Source organism: Rhinatrema bivittatum, chromosome 5, assembly GCF_901001135.1.
Source record: "Rhinatrema bivittatum chromosome 5, aRhiBiv1.1, whole genome shotgun sequence".
Taxonomy (NCBI): Eukaryota; Metazoa; Chordata; class Amphibia; order Gymnophiona; family Rhinatrematidae; genus Rhinatrema; species Rhinatrema bivittatum.
In genome coordinates, this window is record NC_042619.1 from 300,980,664 (window position 1) to 301,004,376 (window position 23,713).

Here is a 23,713-nt window from a genome sequence, read left to right on the forward strand (position 1 = left end):
AACCCATGCTACTGATGCAATTAATAGCAGTGGCTATTCCCTAAGTATAATTGATTAATAGCCATTAATGGACTTCTCCTCCAAGAACTTATCCAAACCTTTTTTGAACATATAGAAAGACATAGTTTAAAGGAACAAAGTCAGCATGGCTTTACCCAGGACAAGTCTTGCCTCACAAATCTGCTTCACTTTTTTGAAGGAGTTAATAAACATGTGGATAAAGGTGAACCGGTAGATATAGTATACTTGGATTTTCAGAAGGCGTTTGACAAAGTTCCTCATGAGAGGCTTCTAGGAAAAGTAAAAAGTCATGGGATAGGTGGCGATGTCCTTTCGTGGATTGCAAACTGGCTAAAAGACAGGAAACAGAGAGTAGGATTAAATGGACAATTTTCTCAGTGGAAGGGAGTGGGCAGTGGAGTGCCTCAGGGATCTGTATTAAGACCCTTACTTTTCAATATATTTATAAATGATCTGGAAATAAATACGACGAGTGAGATAATCAAATTTGCAGATGACACAAAATTGTTCAGAGTAGTTAAATCACAAGCAGATTGTGATAAATTGCAGGAAGACCTTGTGAGACTGGAAAATTGGGCATCCAAATGGCAGATGAAATTTAATGTGGATAAGTGCAAGGTGATGCATATAGGGAAAAATAACCCAAGCTATAATTACACAATGTTGGGTTCCATATTAAGTGTTACAACCCAAGAAAGAGATCTAGGTGTCATAGTGGATAACACATTGAAATCATTGGTTCAGTGTGCTGCGGCAGTCAAAAAAGCAAACAGAATGTTGGGAATTATTAGAAAGGGAATGGTGAATAAAATGGAAAATGTCATAATGCCTCTGTATCGCTCCATGGTGAGACCGCACCTTGAATACTGTGTACAATTCTGGTCGCCGCATCTCAAAAAAGATATAATTGCGATGGAGAAGGTACAGAGAAGGGCTACCAAAATGATAAGGGGAATGGAACAGCTCCCCTATGAGGAAAGACTAAAGAGGTTAGGACTTTTCAGCTTGGAGAAGAGACGACTGAGGGGGGATATGATAGAGATGTTTAAAATCATGAGAGGTCTAGAACGGCTAGATGTGAATCAGTTATTTACTCTTTCGGATAGTAGAAAGACTAGGGGGCACTCCATGAAGTTAGCATGGGGCACATTTAAAACTAATCGGAGAAAGTTCTTTTTTACTCAATGCATAACTAAACTCTGGAATTTGTTGCCAGAGGATGTGGTTAGTGCAGTTAGTATAGCTGTGTTTAAAAAAGGATTGGATAAGTTCTTGGAGGGGAAGTCCATTACCTGCTATTAAGTTCACTTAGAGAATAGCCACTGCCATTAGCAATGGTAACATGGAATAGACTTAGTTTTTGGGTACTTGCCAGGTTCTTATGGCCTGGATTGGCCACTGTTGGAAACAGGATGCTGGGCTTGATGGACCCTTGGTCTGACCCAGTATGGCATTTTCTTATGTTCTTATGACATCCAAGTGGCAGCACTGCAAATCTGCTGTGGAAAGACCGATTGACTGTCCGCCCAGGAAGTAGTTTGAGAATGCAGTGAATGAGCCGTGAGGCCCTCGGGAACCACCCGACCTTGACAAAGATAGGCCGAGGAGATCGCTTCCTTCAACCACCGTGCTATAGTGGTCTTCGAAGCCGGCTTACCCCGATTGGGTCCACTCCAGAGGACAAAGGATGGACCGAGACCCGAAAGCGATTGGTAACCGGTAGATAGTGAAGTAGAACCCATATGGCATTGAGTTTACGGAGATCGTCCCCAGTAGCAGGGGAAAACGCAGGGAGTTCTGCCGACTGGTTGACATGGAGGTTAGAAGAACCTTCTCTAAGAAGGAAGGGCCCATCACGAGGGATACCCCGGAATCGGAAAATCGCAAAAAAGGTTCCCGACAGGACAGCACTTGGATCTCCAAGATCTGATGAGCAGAAGAGATAGAGACCAAAGAGCTTTCAAGGTAGCGCGACGGAGAGGTTCGAACAGAGCTGCACAGAGGGCCCGAAAGACCAGATTAAAACTCCCCGACGGGCAAGCAGTCGAGAAGGTGGACGTAGATGCTTGACACCCTTCAAGCACCAAATCACATCCGGGTGGCCCGCTCAGTGATGACCTTCTATCCGATCCAGGAGAGAGCCGAAAAGGGAGACCTATACGCGCAGAGAACAAAAGGAAAGACCCTTGGAGAGACCTTCTTGGAGAAGAGAGGACTAACGAGATTGGGGCGGAGTGTGCTGAGATACCCGACTCCGCATAAACAGATTCAAACACGTTCCAGATACGCACGTACGCCAGGGAAGTCGACTATTTCCGGGCCCGCAGCAAGGTGGAGATGACTTCCTCCTAATAGCCCTTGCGCCTTAGGCGTCGCCATTCAAAAGCCAGGCTGCTAGACAGGAGCGATCGGCTTGGTCGAAAAATACCGGTCCTTGACGAAGGAGCCGAGGATGATGGCGTAGCCGCAGAGGTCCGTCCGTCGCTAGGTTGAGAAAATCCGCGAACCACAGCCTGCGCGGCCACTCTGGTGCTACCAGAACCACGGGACCCCGGTGGAGTTCTATTCTTCTGAGAACTTTCCCGACCAGGGGCCACGGGGGGAACATGTACAGAAGGATGTCCGCCGGCCAAGGGAGAGCCAGAGCATCTACGCCCTCTGAGCTGTGTTCCCTCCAGCGGCGGAAGAACCAATTTGCCTTGGCATTGCGAAGGGTCGCCATGAGGCCCAGGTGGGGGGGACCACCTGTTGAAGATGAGATTCATGGCTGCGTCAGAGTGTTCCTACTCCCTGGGATCGAGCGACTGAGAAAATCGGCCTGAACATTCCACTTGCCCGCGATGTGGGAGGCTGCCGGGCACTGTAGATGTCGCTCTGCCCAGGCGAAGAGACGATTGGTTTCCAGGGCCACCAGCGGACTGCGGGCGCCTCCTTGACGACTGATGTAAGCCACGGTGGTGGAGTTGTCGGACAAGACCCGTATCACCTTGCCATGGATGAGGGGAAGAAACTCCAGAAGAGCTAGGAACACCACCCGAGCCTCCAACTGAATGATGTGCCAGCGAGACTGAGCTGCTGGCCAGATCCCCTGGGCGTACTGGGAGAGGAAAACCGCACCCCAACCCGAGAGACTGGCATCCGTGGTTACTATCGTCCACTGAGAGACTTGGAGAGGCATTCCCTGTAGCAAAAGAGGAAGGGAAAGCCACAACTGAAGTCGGCGACGGTAGAGCCCAAAAACGGGAGGACTGTGTGAAACTGTTCCGCCACTGGCTGCCAACGGGACAGCAAAGCTTTCTGAAACGGTCACATATGAGCAAAGGCCCAAGGGACTAGGTCGATGGTAGACGCCAAGGAGACCGAGACATGCAGGTAGTCACAAGCTGTCGGAGAAGGCAGTAAGATCAGACTCAGAAACTAGCCGATCAACTTGAGAGCCCGCGTGTGAGGCAAGAAGACCTTGCCCACCCAGGTGTCGAAGTGGGCTTCCAGGAACTCTAACTCTTGGGAAGGCTGAAGGTTGCTCTTGGAGAAATTCAGTATCCACCCGAGAGAAGCACGAAGAGCTAACACGCGATCCACCGCCTGCCGGCAAAGAGCCTCCGCCTTGGCCCTGACGAGCCAGACGTCCAGGTAGGGATGAACAAGGATTCCTTCCCGGCGGAGAGCTGCTGCCACCACCACCATGACTTTGGTGAAGGTGCGAGGTGCTGTCGCGAGACCAAAGGGAAGCGCCCTGAACTGGAAGTCCCGAAGGAGGATGTGAACGCAAACAGACTACGGTAGCCGCGATGAATTGGAATATGGAAATACGCCTCTGTCAAATTGAGTGAGGCGAGGAACTTGCCGGGGTGAAACAGCACGAGGACCGCTCGCAGATTTTCAATGCGGAAAAGCGGAATCTTGAGAGCCCGGTTGACTCTTTTGAGGTCTAAGATCGGACGAAGACCTGTCTTGTTAGGGAATGACGAAGTAAATAGAATACTCTCCTGCGGCAAGTTCGCTGTCTGGAATCGGGATCACCGCGCCCAGACACAGGAGCCTGGCAGGGGTTTGCTCCACCGTTTGCCGCAGGGACCGACCGCACAAGGAAAATAGAAAAAGATCCCAAAAATCTCGAGCAAAGCGAAGGTGTACCCGTCTCCGAGAATGTCGAGGACCCACTGGCCCGACATGATTTTGACCCATTCCACGAAAAGCAGGGAAAGGCGACAGCCTAGGAAGGGGACCGAGGAATGAGTCAAGTGAACTTCATTGTGTGGCAGGCGTAAGGATGGAGCGCATGGGCTGGCCCTTGCGAAAGGGACGGCGCCCACGAGAAGGCTGCGACCAAGACTGCAATCAAGAAGGAAAAACCCCCCGAGGAGTCACCCTGCCCGCGTGGGGGTATACTGTCTCTGGCCCCGAAAACGTGGACGAGAGGGTGTAAAGGAACGGGATGGTTTTGGACGGTCCTCCGGAAGCTTATGGACTACTTTCCCCTAAGGAATCCATAGTTTCTCAAGGTCCTTGCCAAAGAGCAGCTTACCTTTGAACAGCAACGTGCCCAACCGGGCTTTGGAGGACCGATCGGCCGACCAATGGTGCAGCCAGAGGAGCCGTTTGGTGGACATCGCCGAAGCCATCGCCTTTGCCTGGACGCAGAGAAGGTCGTATGCGCAGCCTCTGCCCACTGGAGGTCCCGAGTGCAGAGCAACTGTTGAGCCCACCTGAGACCTGCCCGCAGTATGAGACTCATATAGGATATCCTTTCAGTTTTGGGCTGTCTCCACCTGCTGGAAAGGAGGCTCAACCCACAGTCTGGACTGATCCGGGTACGTACAGGGAAAGGCCAGGTTTTCAGGCTTTCTACAATATGTATGAGAGAATTTGCATACAATAGATGGAGTGTTTCAACTCTTTCTTATGCATATTCATTGTGGATATCCTGAAAACCTGGCCTGTTTTGGCACTCGAGGACTGGAGTTTGCCATCCCTGAGATAGAAGATGGAGACACATGCTCCTGCATAGTCCCTCTTATCAGCAGTGCCCATCTAATTGGAGGGGGACTCCCCCTACCCTTCTGCATCACTGTAGGAAATGCTTATTACAACTATTCATTGCAAGTGTCACAGTCCTGAACCACCTTTTCAAGTGTGGCCAGAATAGGACAGGCCTCTACGGTTAGCATGGATTCTTTCCACCATTTCTGGTGCCATAGTCTTGGGTATGATGACTTTGCCCTTTGTACAGAATACCATGCTCCAGGCTTATTTCATCTCAGAAAGCTCAGTAATTCCTGATGCTGACAGGACTATCATCCTTCAGGTCCAGCAAGCCAGCTAAAACTGTTGTCTTCAAGACTTGCAGCACTGTATCCCATTGGGTGTGTCTTTGTATTTGCTCCATACACTTGTCTGGCACCTGCAGTTCAGATGGAGATCTCATAATCTGGTGTGACAGACTCGACCTGCTTTTGAGGCAGTGTTGCCCAGGACAGGACTTCAGCAGTGTACATCTCTGAGCCTTCTTGTAGGTTACTGCCAAGCTATAGTTTTGTGGCTGTAACATCATATGCTGCAGCTGTATAGGGGCACTAAGCCTCCTCTCCCCCCTAGTCTTTCACCCACCCTAGTCCCCTATTTCCGTTCTCTGCATTCATCCCCTCCCCCCAGACCACATCATTTACCTTCCTCTGTCTTTTGTCCTCTTACCAACCGCAGCTTCTTCCCTTTCACTCATTCCTGCCTCTGCCTTTAGTCCCTTTCTTCTGTCTCTTATGCCTTACCTACTCTTCCATTTCATTTCACCTCCATTTCCACCTTCTGTCACCCCATTCAAAGACCTGGCCCTGTCCTTTGACTCTCACCTCCAAAACCTATTTTCACTGCCTCTCAACGGCTCTTCAGCCCCTCCCCAGGTCCTTCATGCCACATCTCCCCACATTTCTGGACCCTATCTCTCATCCAACACACTCCTACTCATCACCCCCATCCAATTGCTTAGTTCTCACTATCCACCTACTCAATGAATACCCAATCTTAGTCACCTCCCATCCTACCCTATCTCTGAATCCTCGCTTGCATTCCCACCCAAATCTGAGTCTCCACTCTTATTCATATAACCTACCAATCTGCGTCTGTGCTTTGCTCTCCCACCCAATCCCTGAGCACCTCTGAACCTCTGATCTCCCACTCCCACGTATCTGCCTTCTCCCCTTCCCACAGCATCTGTCTTCCTGCATCCATTTCCTGCCTCCTTTCCCAGCATCCATTTTCCCTCTGACTCTCTCTTCCCTTGCCTCTCCCCATCCCTCCCTATTTCTAACTCTACCCCTTCTCCTTCCCGTAGCATTTATCCCTCTGCCTAACCATCTTCCCCTAGCATCTGCATCTTCCTCAATCTGTCAGCATCTACCCACCTCTTCCCCTGCCGCTCCAAGCCTCTGCCAGCATCTTCCATCCTATTCCCCCGAAGTATCTTCTCCCTTTTCCCTCTGACCTTCCCTACCATTGGCTTCCTCCATTAAGTTGCCGGCACCGCATGTTTGAAATTCGCGGGCCAGCACCTCTTGAGCTGGCAGGGCCTAGGGATCCTCATTAGCTACAGCTATTTCCCCCGGCGACTCCGCGTCTAGCAAGGTGCGTTCTGTCTAGGTGGCAATCGATTTGGGGGGGGGGTAGATCCGTAGAGACCAACTGGTACCCCTAGAACGTGGATGTTTCCGCCAGTTTTGTCCGGGGTTTACAAAACATATACTACAACTCCCAGAAGCTCTGTGCGGTGCGACGTTTAAGAACGTCCGCCGCACCGCCTTGCTCCCGCTTGGGAATTGTAGTCCGAGGGGCGGACTAAACTGCGCCTACAGCTAGGATGGAGGCGGAGCCCCGGAAACTATAAATCCCAGCGCTCCTGGGCGGGGGGCGTGTTTGGGTAGGGGAATGGCGGTTGAGATTGCAGGTAGGGAAGACAAGTGAGGTAATTTTTTTAATCTATTTTTTTTTTTTTATAACTGCAAATATTTCCTGAAATGTTAGCAAAATAGTTGTTTATTTTCCGGCGTGTGATGGGCTCTGCTTTTGTATACAGCCCGTTAAGGAAAAGATGTCAGGCCCCTCTCTTGCACTGACTGAACTTAATTTTTCATTTTTTTTAAATTTATGTTTGCACCCTATAGGTTAAATAGGCCTATTTTCTGTTATATATGTTTGAAATGAGCTTATATTTGTGAACAGTCATGAACAGAGGTATCATAAAGTTGTTTGTGTAAAATAAATTTAACACAAATTCAATTGCAAAAAAGAATACAAATAAAACTAATCTCTGGGAAGATTTTGCTGGTGCAAATAAAATAAGCATTTCTAATTTACTCTTAGACACTTAGAACTTGGTTTTTGTTTCATGTGTGCTTGCTTCATAGTACTTTGTTACAGATAGTGCCCACTGTCTGAGTGGCTCTTAGTTTGCTCAGCCCCCTGTGCCAGTGACCCTTATAATGACCGTCGTCTGTGTGCTGAACCAGTCGATCACTGTTTATTGGCCTCAAAGGGAGCAACTTCAGTCGCAGCTGAACCCAAACTGGAATCAAACTAATTTACGGGCCGATACAGTAAGAAGCGGTAGGAAGAGCTGCGTTAGTGCTGGGCGCACCCGCGTTTGCCGCACGCACAGTCCGGCTCGCCTACCGCTCGATACTGTATTTAAATAGCTTGCAAATGCAAGCCTCGTCCGAGAAGGGTTAGGCCCGTGCAATCCATTTTACTGTATAGAGCGCTATACAGCGCCTATACAGTAACCTGGGTGCGCTGGTACCTGTCATTTCAAATGACATTTGAAATGACAGGTACCAGGAAGTGGACGGTTCTCCTACGCTCGGGATTGCCAGTCCTCTCTACCCTCCTCCCGAAGCAACGAAAGCTGGCCAGTGAGCGAAAAAGGGGCAGCCCAGTCCTCTCTACCCTCCTCCCGAAGCAACGAAAGCGAAAAAGGAGTGAAAAAGGAGAAAAGCAACATGTGAAGTGTTACTTACTCTTGCAGCCCTCCTCCGGAGACGCACCGCGGCTCCCCTGCCTCCCGAGGGCTGCCCCCTGCCTCCCGGGGGCAGCCGGTGGCGAAAGTGGCCCCACCGGCGAAGATGGATGCCTGCACGGGCCCTCTGACACGATCGCTCCAGCTGCGGCCACTTCTCCTGCGTGCATTCAGCCTGTGCGTGCAATTTGGCCGCTCAAGGCGTGACATAGTGACATCACGCCTTGAGCGGCCAAATTGCACGCACAGGCTGAATGCACGCAGGAGAAGTGGCCGCAGCTGGAGTGATTGTGTCAGAGGGCCCGTGCTGTCTTTCGCCGCCGGCTATCTTTTTGCCGCCAGCAGTCCCCAGGAGGCAGGGGGCAGCCCTCGGGAGGCAGGGGAGCCGTGGTGCGTCTCCGGAGGAGGGCTGCAAGAGTAAGTTACACTTCACATGTCGCTTTTCTCCATTTTCGCTTTCGTTGCTTCGAGAGGAGGGTAGAGAGGATTGGGCTGCCCCTTTTTCGCTCACCGGCCAGGGCAGGTGAGCGAGGGCTGGGAGAAAGTTTGCCGCCTACCCTTACCCCTGCCTCTAACGCAGGGGTAAGGGTAGGTGGTAAGTTAGCAGGTTAAACGCGCGGCTAAAACTGCAGGTTAAAAAGGCGATAGTCGGGGCGCGCGTTACTGAATGGGGGGGGAATAGCTAATCCGATCGTTTACATCTCATATACATGCTGCGGGAGGAAAGGGTTACTTGTTGATTTAAAGAGGCGGTAAGAATGGGTTAAAGGGGATTGTGGATCGTGGGTTGGGCTAACGCGGCCAAATTGTGAGTAAAAGGCGGGTTAGAAACAGGGTAACCGCAGCCGCACTTTACTGTATTGACCTGTTAATGATTTAACTCCCTAAAACGTGGCTCGGCACACTTGTCTCTTTTTTGAGAAGCTTAGTGTGTGATTAACATTTTAGAAGGCTGGGGCATATTTGTCTTAACCTCCACAATAAAGGATTTACTTCATTCATACCTGCAAGGAAATATTTTACAAAATCAGGCCTTTTAAAGTCTTGGGTGAGGCCTTGATGACAGAAAATGCCGTTGCCCTTCCCTCCTTTCCTTGCTTGGAGAAAGGAGATGGACAAAACTACATTGTGTGTTCAAAATGCCTCATCCTGCTAGGGGTAAATACTTCTGCCCCTTTCGATACTCCCTTCATGCACAGCTGTCATGGGCCCAAATGTGTTGGTTCAGATGAAGGGAAAGGACAGAAGACTTAAAATAAATGCACAGAAATAAATGTTGACAAAAGCAACAAAAATAAAATGTATAAAGTGATACTTTTTATTGGACTAACATAATACATTTCTTGATTAGTTTCTGGGAGTTAATAATCTTCTTTGGGTCAGAACACAATGAGTAAAAGATGACATTGCCAGGAAATATAAGGGAATCCTAAAATGCATTCTATAGAGGGGAAGTGGATGGGGGAGTTGATTGGTGATCAGAAGGTGACAAACCATAAAATGTTTATGGCTCATAATGTGTGAAGAGATCTAGTTCTTTCAGTCCTTTTTTTTTTTTTTTTATGTCCAGCCCAAAGTGCATGATTATTTAAACTTCAGAAGTCTTGTTTCTGGATAGTTCTAAATTTTCCTTTTAATTCTCCTGATTACCATTGATGCAGTGGTTTGGCTCTGAAAAATGCTCTCCCACTAACATAAGGGACTGAACAAAAGATCTAGATTTCGTGAGCCATAAAATTATACTGCCTGTGGCCTTCTGATCACTTATCAAAACCTTCTTGGTCCTCTCCCCTTCACACTATCATTGGAATGCCTTTTATGATTCACTTATTTCCTGGTAATATATATTTTTTACCTGTTTTGAAAGCTAGTCAAGAAATGTATTAAGTTATGCTATATGTTTAACTTTTATTTCTGTGCATTCAAATGGCTAACACAGCAGCCACACGGATTTTATCTTCAGATTAATGTGAGTTTCTTTCTTTAGACAGTTTATATACTGCCTTTCCAAATATCACAATTGTTTATAAAAGTAACATTCATACTGTAAATCAACACATTCAGACCGGTTAATCCATGACTAGTGGGTTATGCACCTCTACCAGCAGACAGAGAAAGCAAAGCTGATGTCACAGTATATATACCCTTGCACTGACACCACCCCACCAGTATTCTCCGTCTCCAGCAGATGGATGTGCATCTCCCTACTGGGGATTGCTTGGGTTTAAAAAAAAAAAAAAAAGTGACCCTTGTGGGGCAGGTTGGTTCAGAAGATTGAGAGGCACAAGGAGATGCTGCTACTGGTGGCTCAGGACTGGCCCAGAAGGCTGTGGTATTCGGATGTGTAGAGAATCTTGTCCACCTCTCCTCTCTGGTTTCTGCTCCAAAGAGATCTATTGCGACAGAGGCCTATTCTTCACAAGGATCTGACTCTATTTTGTCTTAAATATGGCCCTTTTAAAGGGCTTGGTTGCTGACGCAGGGATAGTTGACTGCTGTGATTTCCACCTTGCTTCGAGCTCGGAAGTTCTCAACCTCCTTAGTCTATGTTAGAGTTTGAGTATTTGAGGCTTGAGTATTTGAGGCTTGATGTGAGGTTGTGAGGTTGTTAGGTTAAGATCCTATGCATTTTGGACTTTTTGCAGGATGGGTTGATTAAGATCTAGGCCCTTAATTCCTTGAAGGTACAGGTGGCAGTTATTGCCTGTTTCCGGGCCCAGGTGAATGGTGGATCCTTGTCAGCTCATCCGGATGTGGCCTGGTTCTTGAAGGGGATGGAGCATCTTCATCATCCCTTGTGGTTTCCAATGTCCTCCTGGAGCCTTAATCTGGTTCTGGATTTCCTGACGGGTCCCACCTTTCAGCCACTGTGTACCCTCTGAGGTTAACTTATCTATTCATGGTTAATAGTCTCAGGCCACACAACTATATACACTTCTACAAGGTAGCAAGAACATGTAATATTTGGTAATTTGGGGTTGTTGGCCCCCGCAGTATACCACCATATAGAAGGGACCTCAATTTCCCGCTTAATCAAGTATTATCCTTCCCCTTTTTTTCCCCCAAGTCTCACCTATGTCAAAAGATGCAACTCTGCTGGTGGGCAGTGTTTTTTTGGTGGCAATTTGTTCTGTTCCTAGAGTTTCTGAACTGCAGGCTCTTTCTTGTCAGGAACCGTTCCTGCAGTCCAGCTGCAAACTATTCTGTCTTGTTACCAAAAGTGGTTTTGGATTTTCACTTGAATCAATCAATTTCCCTGCCGGCACTGGATAGGGAAAAACATGTGGAAGAATATCGCATGTTGCAGACCTTGGATATCAAGCGCCATCTCTTGAGATATTTGGAAGTTTCTAGACCTCTTAGGAAAATTGACAACTGTTTGTGCTTCACGATGGAAGTAAACAGGGTGAGTCAGTGTTGTGGGCTACAATAGCCCACTGGATTAAGGAAGCTATCACAGATGTGTATGTGGATGTTGAGCAGCCGTTACCTAAGCAGGTTAGGGCTCTTTCCACTAGGGTTCAGGCAGTGTTATGGGCAGAGCTTTGATTGTTATCTCCCATCGAAATTTGCCAAGTTGCAATATGGTCCTCCTCACTTACTTTTTCCAGATATTACCATCTGCATGTGCAGGCCCAGGAGAACACAGCCTTTGTACATGCAGTGTTGGACCGCAAGCAGCCTTCTGCTCTTTTTGGGAGTAGCTTGAGTACATCCCACTGGTCGTGGATTAACCTGTCTGAATGCTGAAAAATGAGAAATTACTACTTACCTGACAATTTCCTTTCCATTTTCCCGCCTTTGGCTGCCAGTTTGTGGTTCTATTGTACTCTTGAGTGCCTGTGTTCAGGGGATAACTGGTGTCCGTTTCAGATCCTATAGTGTTGTTAGAATCTTTGGCTTCACTTAGTGTTTCCTGTTGCTGAGGCTTGAGTGGTTGTCTGAAAATGGTTATAATCAAGTATTGTTAGTTTGTCCACAACTGGCTTTTGCAGAAAATACTGGTGGGCTGATGTAATAGCAGGGGTATATATACCGTGATGTCAGCTTTCTCTGTCTCCATCTCCTGGTAGAGGTGTGAAACCCCCCCCCCCCCCCAAGATAGAGAGGGTAAAGAGCATGCTACCATTTAAGTGAATTGCAGCAGAGAAAAAAGAGGACAATGCAGCTATGTAACATAAGGAAACCCAGAATGATATTAAAAAGGTTGCCAGACCCCTTTCTGGAAAGGTGCTTAAATGACCATTGAATAGCTAGACTCAGGTATGGGATTTGTTTGTCACAGCCCCCTGGACTACTGTTGGTAACTTACAGTGAAAAATCACTATAAATCAAAGGATAGCAAAATCTTAAATTACAGAACTGACTGGAAAAGTCCTACATTAGAGAATTCTGAATGAGAAGGGGGATTGGTGAGAAAATGTACTGAAAAACAATCCTAGGATGCAAACAGATTCTTGCCCTAACAAGGGCAGTCAGACCCTTGGATACTCAGTTCTCAGACAACAGAAGAAAAGGCCAGGCAGGATGGAAGGGTGTACACACATTCTCTTTCCAAGGTTCTGCCTGGGTCTTGGTCTTTTGGCTGAGAGAAGATGACCTATCCAGGCTGGGTAACAGCAAATTACTGGCCATGAGCTTAGCAGAGCTAAAATCACTGAAAGCTGAGACTGTGGAGGGCCTGAATCACTGAATGCTAAACAAGCCATGAGCCTAGTGGAGCTGTAAACCCAAGCCAGGGAAAACCCTCCTACCACGGGAGAAGAACTGAAGGACAGCGGCATATCTGGAGGTGGAGCAGTTCCTCAGGAGGATGTGGTCACTAGCTGCAGATCGAGCTGTCCCCCAGAAAGGAGGATACTCCAGCAGCAGGTTCAGAGGTGCAGTTGGGGTCCCCAGAAGGGTGTAAACCCCAGCAACATTTCAGAAGGTGGAGTCAAGTCCCCATGAGGGTGTGGACCCCAGTGACAGAATGGGAGGCGGAGTCAGTCCCCAGGAGGGTGTGGACCCCAGTGTTGACACAGACCTTTCAGCGGAGCAGAAGCAGCACTGAGGAGATGGCAGAGGTTTGGATACAGTGGACCCATCAGGCCAACACTGCCCACCAGCCGAGTTGCATCTTTTGACATAGGTGAGACTTGGAGGGGAAAAAAGGGGAAGGATAATACTTGATTAAGCGGGAATTTGAGGTCCCTTCTATATGGTGGTATTCTGTGGGGGCCAAGAACCCCAAATTACCAAATATTACATGTTCTTGCTACCTTGTAGAAGTGTGTATAGTTGTGTGGCCTGAGACTATTAACCATGAATAGATAAGTGTGCTGTTTGACATCCTAATAGCGATATACATAGTTATGTAGAAATATATATACTAATATAGTCTAATAAACCTGTATATATTTGTACATACTACCAGCTTTGTTCACAATCCCATTTGTTACTAACACCTTCTTCCCCAGGTGGAGGCACCAAGAATATGAGGACTGACAGTCTGCCCTGGTGGGGGTGGGGCAAAAATGTATGTAACATCCCTTTGACCACTTACCTTGCGGGGCATTCCTGGGTCCAGGACTGACCTGGTTGGAGGCCCTCCCCCAGGGCAGACAAAATGTCAGTTCTTGGTGCCTGGTGCCTCCACCTGGGAAAGAAGTTTAGTGGGTGGGATTTCCCTCCCTTTAGGGGTAAGACTTTGAGAAATTGTGGCACTCTGTGAACAGCCTGTTGAGGCTCAAGATGGCCCATGTGGCGAGCTGAAGTTTTTTTTTACTGAGCCTCTTCTTCTCCGCCGCCCTCAACCCATGCAGGTCTATTTCTGGCACCAGATACTTAAAATTTCTAGCAATATACTTGGATGATTGTGTGCAAATCCCAAGTATTCTACAGAAAGCAACCCCATTCTTGGTGGACATGGCATGTGTTTTTTGTTAGTGACTTCAGTTTTATTCACTTTCTTGCTCATGTAACTATCTGCCAGTGCTTGTGTGGAAGGAAGTGAACTGTAGGTGGCCAGGGACTTTTCCATCTCATTATATAATTTGACAAACAGATGATAAAATGACATGGTCATAAGAGACCTGTAGAAGATAAATGTTTGTTAGGAGAGACTGGGGGCCTTTCTATGAAATCAACATTGCTATAGAAATATGCTTAGCCTTATTATGTCTTTTTTTCTAAGTAAAGGCCCACATAAATGTTAATAGCATTTTTGTTTATCTTCTTCTAGATGGTGATTAACAAGAAAATTGAATCATGTCTTGGAAAAAGATCAAATAGATGAGGTAATATAGGCTTCAGCTGAACTACTTCACAACTCTTGGACTGTTCATATTGTTTGTGGAGTCTTTGGGCTTTATAACATGATAGACAGGAATAGGTAATTCTGGTCCTTGAGTGCTGCAAGCTAGTTGGATTTTCATGATATCCACATAGGATATTCATGAGATGAATTTGCATACGCTGCCTCCTTTGTTTGCAAATGCATCTTATGCATATTTGTTTTAAATATTTTGAAAACCTGACCAGCTTGTGGCACTTGATCAGTAACTACTGTTGGGATGTAGATAGTTTACAGAACATTTTCACAAAGACATTGAGGTTTTGATAGAATTTTGGCATCTCCATTAATTTAACAAAGTGTAGGGGATGAATAGCATGGTCAGTGACTTGAAAGGGGCCCTCAGATATTACTTTTCCTGTTGCTGATCACCAATCTAACTCTTGTGTTGGGTTATAGGGAATGCAGTCCCAGGTTCTCAGCATAACTACTGATTTCCAGATTAGTATTAGCCATGATGTGGTGATCTATGAAGGGGAAGAATATGCCTCAAACCTGTTTTGGTTGGAGTCCATAGGAGTAGAACATTTGTTTTTCAAAACAGTAAAATGAGGATTTCTAAAGGTCTAGGTGAAAGTGATAGAGGCATTCAAGGACTATTTTTTTTTTTTTAAATGGCTAATTGTGTACAAATAAGAACAAAATCTTTTTAAGAAGAATGGTCCATTATGAGAATTATACATTTCTAGAATTCATGGTTTAAAAATGTTTGACCTTGTGGATAAGATGTGACTGAGGAGACCTGACAGACAATCGCACATTGAATGATAGTCCATCTTGACAACTAAGAAAAAAACAGAAGTGTATGCCCAAGGATAAATTCCTCACCTAAAATGTGTATTTTGTTTGCACCATCTTCAAGGAATTTTGAAAGGAGTCAGAGAAAGTGTTGGTTGAGTACAAAATTTGCTTGCACTTGTAGTCGTATAGTCAAAGCAATGAGGCTTGAAATAAGCATAGACAGGTCAGCTGGACTATGAAGCTAGTGTACAGCTTGTCTGAGCTGAATGAAACTGCAGCCTCTTAATTAGTAGGTAACTCTGCTCTGTGCTGTGGCAAGGTTGACATTGCTGAATCTTTCCCAGGTCTATGTAGAGAGAGGTGTGGGGGAACATCACCATCTTCTGTTTACCAAGGAGTCTACTGCAGTGTCATGGATGGAGATGCATGCCAGAATCTGAATGGGAAAGAGGTAAGAGAGGATCCTGTTTTCTCCTGGAGCAAATAAAGTACTGACCATTTTCCTGTTCATACCCAGATCAGTCCAGACTCCTGGATTTTGCATCCCTGCCAGCAGAAGGAGACAGAGTTTTACTGATACTGTACATAACTTAGCATGCCACCTGCAGTCCTGTATTTCTCTGAAGAGGAAAAAAAAAGAATAAGACAAAGTTTCTTGGGGTGGGGGTGGTGGTGGTTGTGAGGACCTGGTGGGGCCATCCCACCTTGTTTGAGGCGGACGAGCATGGGGTTGGTGACCTTTCAGGTAGCTCAGTCCAGAGGTCTGTGGGATGGATATCTGGTGCTCCAGATCCTTCATCCCCATGAGACAGCGGTGGAACATGCTGGCAGTCTGGCAGTTCTGCACTGCACGTCCAGTGAAGCGGGGAAGTATCCCTTTTATGCGGTTTTTCCTGGGCTGTGTCGCTAAAGTTTGGCAATAGGAGTGGAGATGGATATAGCCAGTGGCCTGCCTCTCTTCTGATCTGCCATGCGGCCTGCATTCCTGGAACCTCTACACCAAAGAAAAGTATTAGCTTCTATGTATCTTTATTTGTTCTGAGAGTTAAAAAACAAAAAAAAAAAAAACCCAACAAAAAACAAACAGAGCTAGTTAGAGGAATCTGTGCAGCATCAGGATTCTGGGGGGATGAGCTATGGGGGAGCTCAGCAGTGGGGGTTTTCAGCAACTTCTCTGCCTGTGGAGAAGACTGGGTATTGCCTCCATGGTACCGTGTTCTCCTGCTTGCTGTTGAAGTGGTAGTGGTGAGAGGAACAGCATGCGCATGCAGCAAAAGTGGCATGGAGTTCGGGGGTTTGTGTCAATCATTGCTGTGTCAGTAGGAGAAACATCAAGGCTGCTGCGGCTGGCCGATGGGGCAGGTACTGATTAGGTGGCACAGACAGGGCTGCAGGGACCGCTCTGAGTGAGAGAACTGAAAAGCAGCAGCTGTAGGGATCGCACCAAGAGAATTATAGAGCGGCAGTAGCGAGCAGGGCCTCCCTTCCCTGCAGCATGGGAACGGTGGCCATCTTAGATGCAGCTCCTGCATTGCCGGAGGATGTGGGGAAGGGCCCAGCTTCATGGGTAGATAGTGGAAAGAATGAGTCACCGGAAAGGGGCTCTGATCCTGGGAGGATTTTTTTTCATGGAATTTGCTAGTATTGCACAGCAACTTCTCTGGCACAAGGGATGCCACTGGTAGGTGGACTCGATACAACAGTTCTCAGACACGGGATAAATCCAGGATTTTCCATAAATGGCAGGGTCATTTTAAGGCTTCGATGGTTCAGAGGCCAACGGGAGTCCAATGAGGATGTCCTCAGAGAAACGTAGCTCATCTGGAAGGTGGATCCTTCCTTTAATCCCCTAGTAAGCTGGATCAAGGGCAGTTGATTCAAATGGAGGCTTCCCATGGCCTGGCTAGAATGCATTCTTTCAAACGGCCAGTTGAGAGGGTCGTTTGAGGAAGAAAGGTTAGCACGGCCATAGCTAAGCTTTATCTGCGACTAGGGATACTCCGGAGGATGTATCAGTTTCAGCATTGACTATAAAGACTACCATTCAGGTAGCGGGGTCAGCAGCGCTGAGGAATACCTGGGACCAGTTGTGGGAATCCATCTTCAGAAGATGTTCGAGGTCTCCTTGTGGAGCATCCGAGCTGCAGTTGGCAGCAGATTGATGCTGGAAGTCTGTTTGTGCAGGGTGCGATAGCTCCAGAGTTTACAGACAGCACAGTCTGTGGATATGCAACAGTTGGAGAGAGTGCAGGCCTACAAGGAACATGAGGTTCGCTGTTTTGAACTGAAGTGTCTTTGGCTCCAAGTCATAATTTGGCAGTCTTACCTTCTTGAGTAGGCCTTGGTTTGGTGAATGCTGGCAGGAAGCACTTGGGTGGTCCAAGATCTGAGATTAGAACTTCCAAACCAGCCAGACAAAAGATCCTTCTCTCAGAGGCAGGCGTCTGCTTTGCTTTCCGGATTCCCATGGCAGTTTGGAGTAAGGGTGCTCAAGGCAGCATGGCTGGACAGTTGGCCCGCTTTTCTGAAGTGGGAATCTGGATAGTAGTGGACCAGTGGGTCTTCATTCTCATCGGAGATGGATATGTTGTAGAATTTTCTCAGGAGGTCTGTGGGGTCTACATGAGCTCTCTATGCACTGCCCCTACAAACTAGAGGTGGTTCACTCAACTACCTGGAGGAGTAGGGCAGGGGACAATATTCCATCTGATTCGAGACCAGAAGACAGAAGCCTTTCTATATCTGAGGAGGTGCAGATGGATCTGTGAGTACCACATTTCCAGATGGAGTGTCTCTGCTTGGTGGTTGCAGCTGTCCACAAAGGGGAGTTTCTGGCTATTCTGGTTCTCACAGAGGCATATATTCTTATCCCCTTCAGGAAGGTGCATCAGGGATTCCTTCTCTTCAGGTGGCTGTGAGTATGTTCAGTTTCTCCTGCTCCTGTTTGGGTTAGGCCAGCACTGCAGACATTCACCAAGGTGATGGGGGTTCTGGCCGCAGTGCAATGAACAAAAGGCCTTTAGTGCATTCTTATATGGATGCTTGGCTAATTCAGGAGATGTCAAAGGTACTAGGTTAGCAGGCTCTTCCTCTCGTTTTGCAGGGGTTATGAACCCTGTGTTGCAGGGAAAATCTGACTAGCAACTAGGCTCCGGCCCAGTCGCTGGTGTGCCTAGTGGCTCACTTCAATACCAGGCTAGCCAAAGTGTTTCTCAGAAATCAGAGGACCTCTGTCAGCAGTCTGTTCAGAAAATACTATTGCGGTTGATGTCTCTGGGCTACTTTGCTCCTCTTGCTGGTGCATCGAACGAAGAGCCATCTCATTTTCTCTCAGACACTGGAATTTCTGGGAGTTTGGTTCGAAACGGAGGGGAGAGTGTTTCTCACAGAAGTGAGGTTGCTGAAGTGGCAAGGACAAGTTCGACACCTGGGACTACTTACAGGTGCTAGGTTCGATGGCATCAATTTTGGAGCTAGTGCATTCAATGTTCGTGCATATGTGACCTCTTCTGAGGACTCTCCTCTCCTGCTGGAATTGGTTATCAGAGGAGTTCTATCTCCCCCTTCCTCTCAAGGGGGAAGGCAGTGACAGTTTTTTGTGGTGGCTTATTTGGGCCAATCTGGAACATGGTGTGGAATTGGAAGTTCCGGATTGGATGATACACCCAATTGATGCCAGCTTTTCCAGTTGGGGAGCAGCATGTCAGACTCAGTCGGCACAGGTCCATTGGTCAAAGGAGAAGGCTTCATAGTCTATCAGTCAGTTAGAGATGATAGCTGTGCATGACGTTTTGCTTGCCTTTCTGCCTATTTCAGTAGGCAGGGAGTAACCAAGTGTTGGGCAGTGGCTCAAGAGGCCCAGGAGTTGATTCTTTTGGTGGAACAGCACTTGGAGAAGATATCGGTGTTTCACATTGCTGGGGTGGACAATGTTCAGGCAGCTTTTCACAGTTGAAGAAACTTAGATCCCGGGGAGTGGAAGCTGTCAGAGGCGGTGATGCGTCCCATCCCCAGAACATGAGGATATCCTCTTATGGACTTGATGGTGACCAAGCAGAATGCCAAGGCATCTCATTTTCACAGCTATCAGAGAAGATACGAGGCAGAAGGCATCGATGCTCTAGTTCTGCCATGGCCTTGAGACATTCTTCTGCATAAAGAAGAATGTAGGCATCATGATTTGGCCACGTTGTCCATGGTTCACGGATCTGGTCAGCATGGCCATAGACGGACTGCTGGGGTCACCCATCTGTCGAATCTTCACCAGGGCTCAAAATGTTCGGATTAAGTGGCTCACTTCTGTTTCATTCCCTGGCTTTTGAGAGAAGACAGCTGCGATGGAAGGGATATTCCAAGTCCGTTATTACCACTTTATTGCAGGCCAAGTAACCATTCTTGTCCTTGGCGTACATGAAGTTTTGTGGTGGTCTTCAAGGCCTGCTATGCAGTCAATGGAGTACAGCCTATTTTGGCTATGGTGTCGCATATTTTGGCCTTTCTGCAGGAGGGTTTGGTCAAGGGTCTGACCTTCCTTACGGAGGGTCTAGGTACCGGCCTTGGGCTGTCTCTGGGCTAAGGTGCAGGGATATCCTCTGTCCGCACATCCAAATGTTGTATGATTTCCTCGGGAGACGACGAATTTGCATCCTCCAGTATTAAAGATCTGTCCATCTTGGAATCTTAATCTGGTGCTTATAGGGATGTGTGCGGCTCCATTTGAACCACTAATGGGGGCAACTTTGAAGGACTTGACTTTCAAGGTGGGATTTGTGATGGCTGGCTGTTCAGTCAGGAGAATTTTGAAGCTCCGGGCTTTGTGTCAAGATCTTTTTTAAGATTTCAGATTCGAGGGTGCTATGTATGGTGCCTTCCTTTCTAGCAGGAGTGGGTTCTGTGTTCCATTTTAATCAGACTGTTGAACTTCTAGCTTTTCCAGATTTGGATAACTCCACACCCCCCCACAAGAGAATTTAAGCTCTTGGTTATAAGGCATGCTTTCTTGGGGTATCTGAAAATCACCATTGATTTTCATAGATCCAATCAACTTTTGTTCTGTGGAGTGGTCCAGAAAAGGAGTGTAAGGCTTCTAATGTTTCCATTGTGTGGTGGCTTAAGGAGACAAAGGGATCAATTTATATATGTCAGAGTAGTCCTGTGCCTAAGGGCTCACTCAAGCGGTTCTTAGGCAATCTCTTGGGCCAAATTACAACTGGTGTCTCCGCAGGAGATTTGCACGGTGTCAGGGCTCCGTTGTCCATGTACTTTGGGGGTGGGACTCTCCAGATTCCACCCGGTTCAAGGGAATTTGGGTACATCTCAGGAGTCTGGACTGATCTGGGTATGAACAGGAAAAGAAAATTTTGTCTGCTCGTTTTTCTCCTGTAGTATCGCAGATCAGTCCATAGCCCCACCTATAGGAGCAGTCTGTATGTAACGTATAATGCAGAATAGTTGGGTGTCTCCAAAGCTGTTTACTTATATGGTTTTCCAAGTTTCATTGGGCTGCAGCTTCACCTTCACCCATTTCCCCATGTTGGGGGAATTATGTACAGTGTCAGTAAAACTTTCTCTGTCTGTATCTGCTGGCAGGGATGCAAAACCCAGGAGTCTGGACTGATCTGTGGTGGTACAGGAATGAAAATTAGCAGGTAAGAACAAATTTTCCTTTAATACTGTGAAATCAGTCTAAGCTCACTCATTGTATCATGTAGGAATAGCTGGGTCTTTGGCTCTGAAACTTGGTCTGCTCCAAGACCTGGAGCCAGACTAGAACTGGTCATTTTTTTTTAGTTATGTTTTGGAGTGGAACTGAAGCTGGGATTGCTGGAGTGGAGATGGACTCAGAACGGAGCAGGGCTTCATAGCTTTGTGCTAGAGCTGCTCCACTCTCTGCTACCTTAAAATACTGCCATAGTTGCTGATATGTTCAACATACAAATGTGAAAATTAAGGTTTCCTGTTCATACCCCAGATCAATCCAAACTCCTGGATTCTGCCTTCCTGCCAGTAGATAGAGACAGAGAAGAAAAGCTTTACTGACATTGCTTCTTAACTAATGTGCTACCTGCAGTCCCTCGGTATTTCTTTATCTCTAGCAGATGGTAGAGGTTAAAACTTGCAGCCTGGAGCTGATAAAAAATAAATAAATTCTTGCTTCCTGGGGTATTAGGCTTTATCAGGGGCCATTCCCCAAGTAGAGTAGCTGAACAAGGTTGGGAACCCTTGCTTGATTCAGCCTGAAGAGTGTGGAAATGGATATAGCTAGTGGTCTGGCTCCCTTTCTCATATCAACAATAAAGAAGCAAAACCCTCTCCAATTGTTATTCAATAAGGACAAGAAGAGGAAAAAGGATACAAATCCAATATATCGAATATACCAAAACTAATCTCAAAAAACTTATATAACAGCAGATGACAATATCATCAATGATTGCCTCAAGATATCTCTCTGCAGCCTCTCGCCACTCAATGGGCCGCAAGCCGTAATCGGTCAATGAAGCAATAAGTTATTTGTAATCATTTACTGTCATCTTGCTGTAAAGTTATACCAAATTTTTACAGAAAATTTTTTTTATAAGGTTTTAATTGATATCAAAAACTGTGATAATACACCACTAGGAAATCTCAAAACCCAAGTTCAAAATGTTAAATCTCCCACATTATAAACTACCCCAATACTAAAATCCCTAATAACTAATACCCAAACGTCGAAGAAACATATACTTAGCGCTTAGTTTGATGCGGCCCAAAGGGCTCATGCAGTGTAAAACACCGTCATCTCATTTAAAGCTGTCCCGTTTAAAGCTGTCCCGACATGTTTTGATTGCAAAGCAATCTTCTTCAGGAGATCAAAGTAAGATTTAATTATCAAGCAAATGTTCTTCAACCCCGAGCAGAAAAACTACCTCTCCCTTCACATTCAGTTCTCTGCCCCCATCTGCTGGTAGGGATACAATACCCACTTGTCCGGACTGATCTGTAGTATTTCAGGAATGAAAATTAGCAGGTAAGAACCAATTTTCCTACAGTGCCTAGTGGTGGTAAGGGAAGCCTTCACTCTGTGCATAAACTAGAACCTGAGAAGGCGATATGATCCCTACTTGCACATATGGACAGGTTTTATTATAAGCATAGGCTGTACTTGAACAGGTGAGAAGCCTTGAAATGAATACCTGTGTAGATAAGGAAACCTATTTGTTTTAGACACACATACAAGTTTTAATTAAGTGTTCAGAAAAATGTGAATTGTTCACACTGCCATGTATATTGTGCTCCTTTTTTTCGACCCTGCAGTTCCATCCTGGTCCTTTTTTGTACTTCCAGCTCAGTCATAATCAGGGCTGAGATCTGGCATCATGGCCCTTTGTTTGCAGCTACCTGAGGATTTTTCCCTATTTTATATTCCTCCTCCTCCAGTTTACTAATCTGGTCATTGCAGTGACTGACAGTCCTGGGCCAGGGGATATGCACCAGAGTTCCTCCTGGAACTCCGCAGTCATACAGGCTGATTCAGTACGGGGCGCTCAGGCCGAGCGCACAGTTAGCCCCCGTTTGGATGCGCTTTATTACCCTTTATACAGGAAGGGGTAGTAATAGCGCGTGGGAAACACGCGTCAAACCCCCCTGAAACTAATAGCGCCCTCAACATACAAATGCATATTGATGAGTCTATTAGCTAGTCCCACACCATACAGAAAGTAAAATGTGCAGCCAAGCCGCACACTTTACTCTCAGAAATTAAACGCTTGACAGCACCGGAAAAGTGCACAGAAAAGCAGAAAAAACTGCTTTTCTGTACATCCTCCAACTTAATATCACAGCGATATTAAGTTGGAGGCCCCAAAAGTTTAAAAAAAAAAAAAAAATCTGCCCACAGGTTGGAAAACAGACACTCAATTTTGCCAGCGTCCATTTTCCGAACCTGTGGCTCAGTGGGTTCGACAACTGATGCCGGTAAAATTGAGCGTCTGCTGTCAAACCCGCTGATAGCCGCTGCCTCCTTATTAGCGCGGGCCCTCATTTGCATACAGAATCGCACGCCCAGGAGAGTGGCCTAGGCGTACGTTGGGAGAGCGGGCGCTCGCCTCAAAGCGCCGGCTCTCCCGTGCATTTTACTGAATCGGCCCGATAGGCACTGATTATGGCCACCAGATGTCACACTTAAGAATGATGACCCTTGCATTGCTTGCCCCTCTCCCCCTCCCCACCAAAAAAAAAAAAAATCTGGGGACCTTCCAGATAGCTGCACTTGCGATCTGAGTCATTGGGCTGGTTTGAGTGTTCTTTCATTTCTGCTCTTAAGATACAGCATTAGTTTTCAGGAAAGTGTCCAAAAAAAGGTTTTTTTTCCCTCTGAAATTATTGTATCACATAACATAGTAGCTGACATCAGATAAGGACTAATTGCAAGATGTGATCAAAGCGACTAGCATAGTGAGTCCATAAAACATCGTTAACCAGCTAGACTAGAGAAAGCTATTGCTATCCCCAGGAGGAGGGAGTAATGGGAAACAGCTCTACCCTATGGAATCTGCCAGGTCCTCTTAGAGACAGGATATTGGGCTTGATGGATCTTGATCTGACCCAGCATGGAATTTGTGCATAATTAA

The 23,713-nt window shown here is 46.8% G+C and overlaps 1 protein-coding gene across 2 annotated transcripts in view; it reads left to right on the forward strand.

Annotated features, from left to right (window-relative positions):
- Positions 1-6,879: 6,879 nt before the first annotated feature.
- ELMOD3 (ELMO domain containing 3) overlaps positions 6,880-23,713 on the forward strand; it is a 162,843-nt gene continuing 146,009 nt past the window's right edge. Inside the window, exons 1-3 of one of the 2 annotated variants that reach the window (XM_029604179.1) lie at positions 6,880-6,961; positions 14,253-14,307; positions 15,449-15,555. In XM_029604179.1, coding sequence (XP_029460039.1) covers positions 15,517-15,555 — 39 coding nt within the window. In that variant the 5' untranslated portion in view covers positions 6,880-6,961; positions 14,253-14,307; positions 15,449-15,516. Of the gene's footprint in view, positions 6,980-14,252; positions 14,308-15,448; positions 15,556-23,713 lie in introns of both variants that reach the window. The other variant, XM_029604180.1, reaches the window with a different exon arrangement.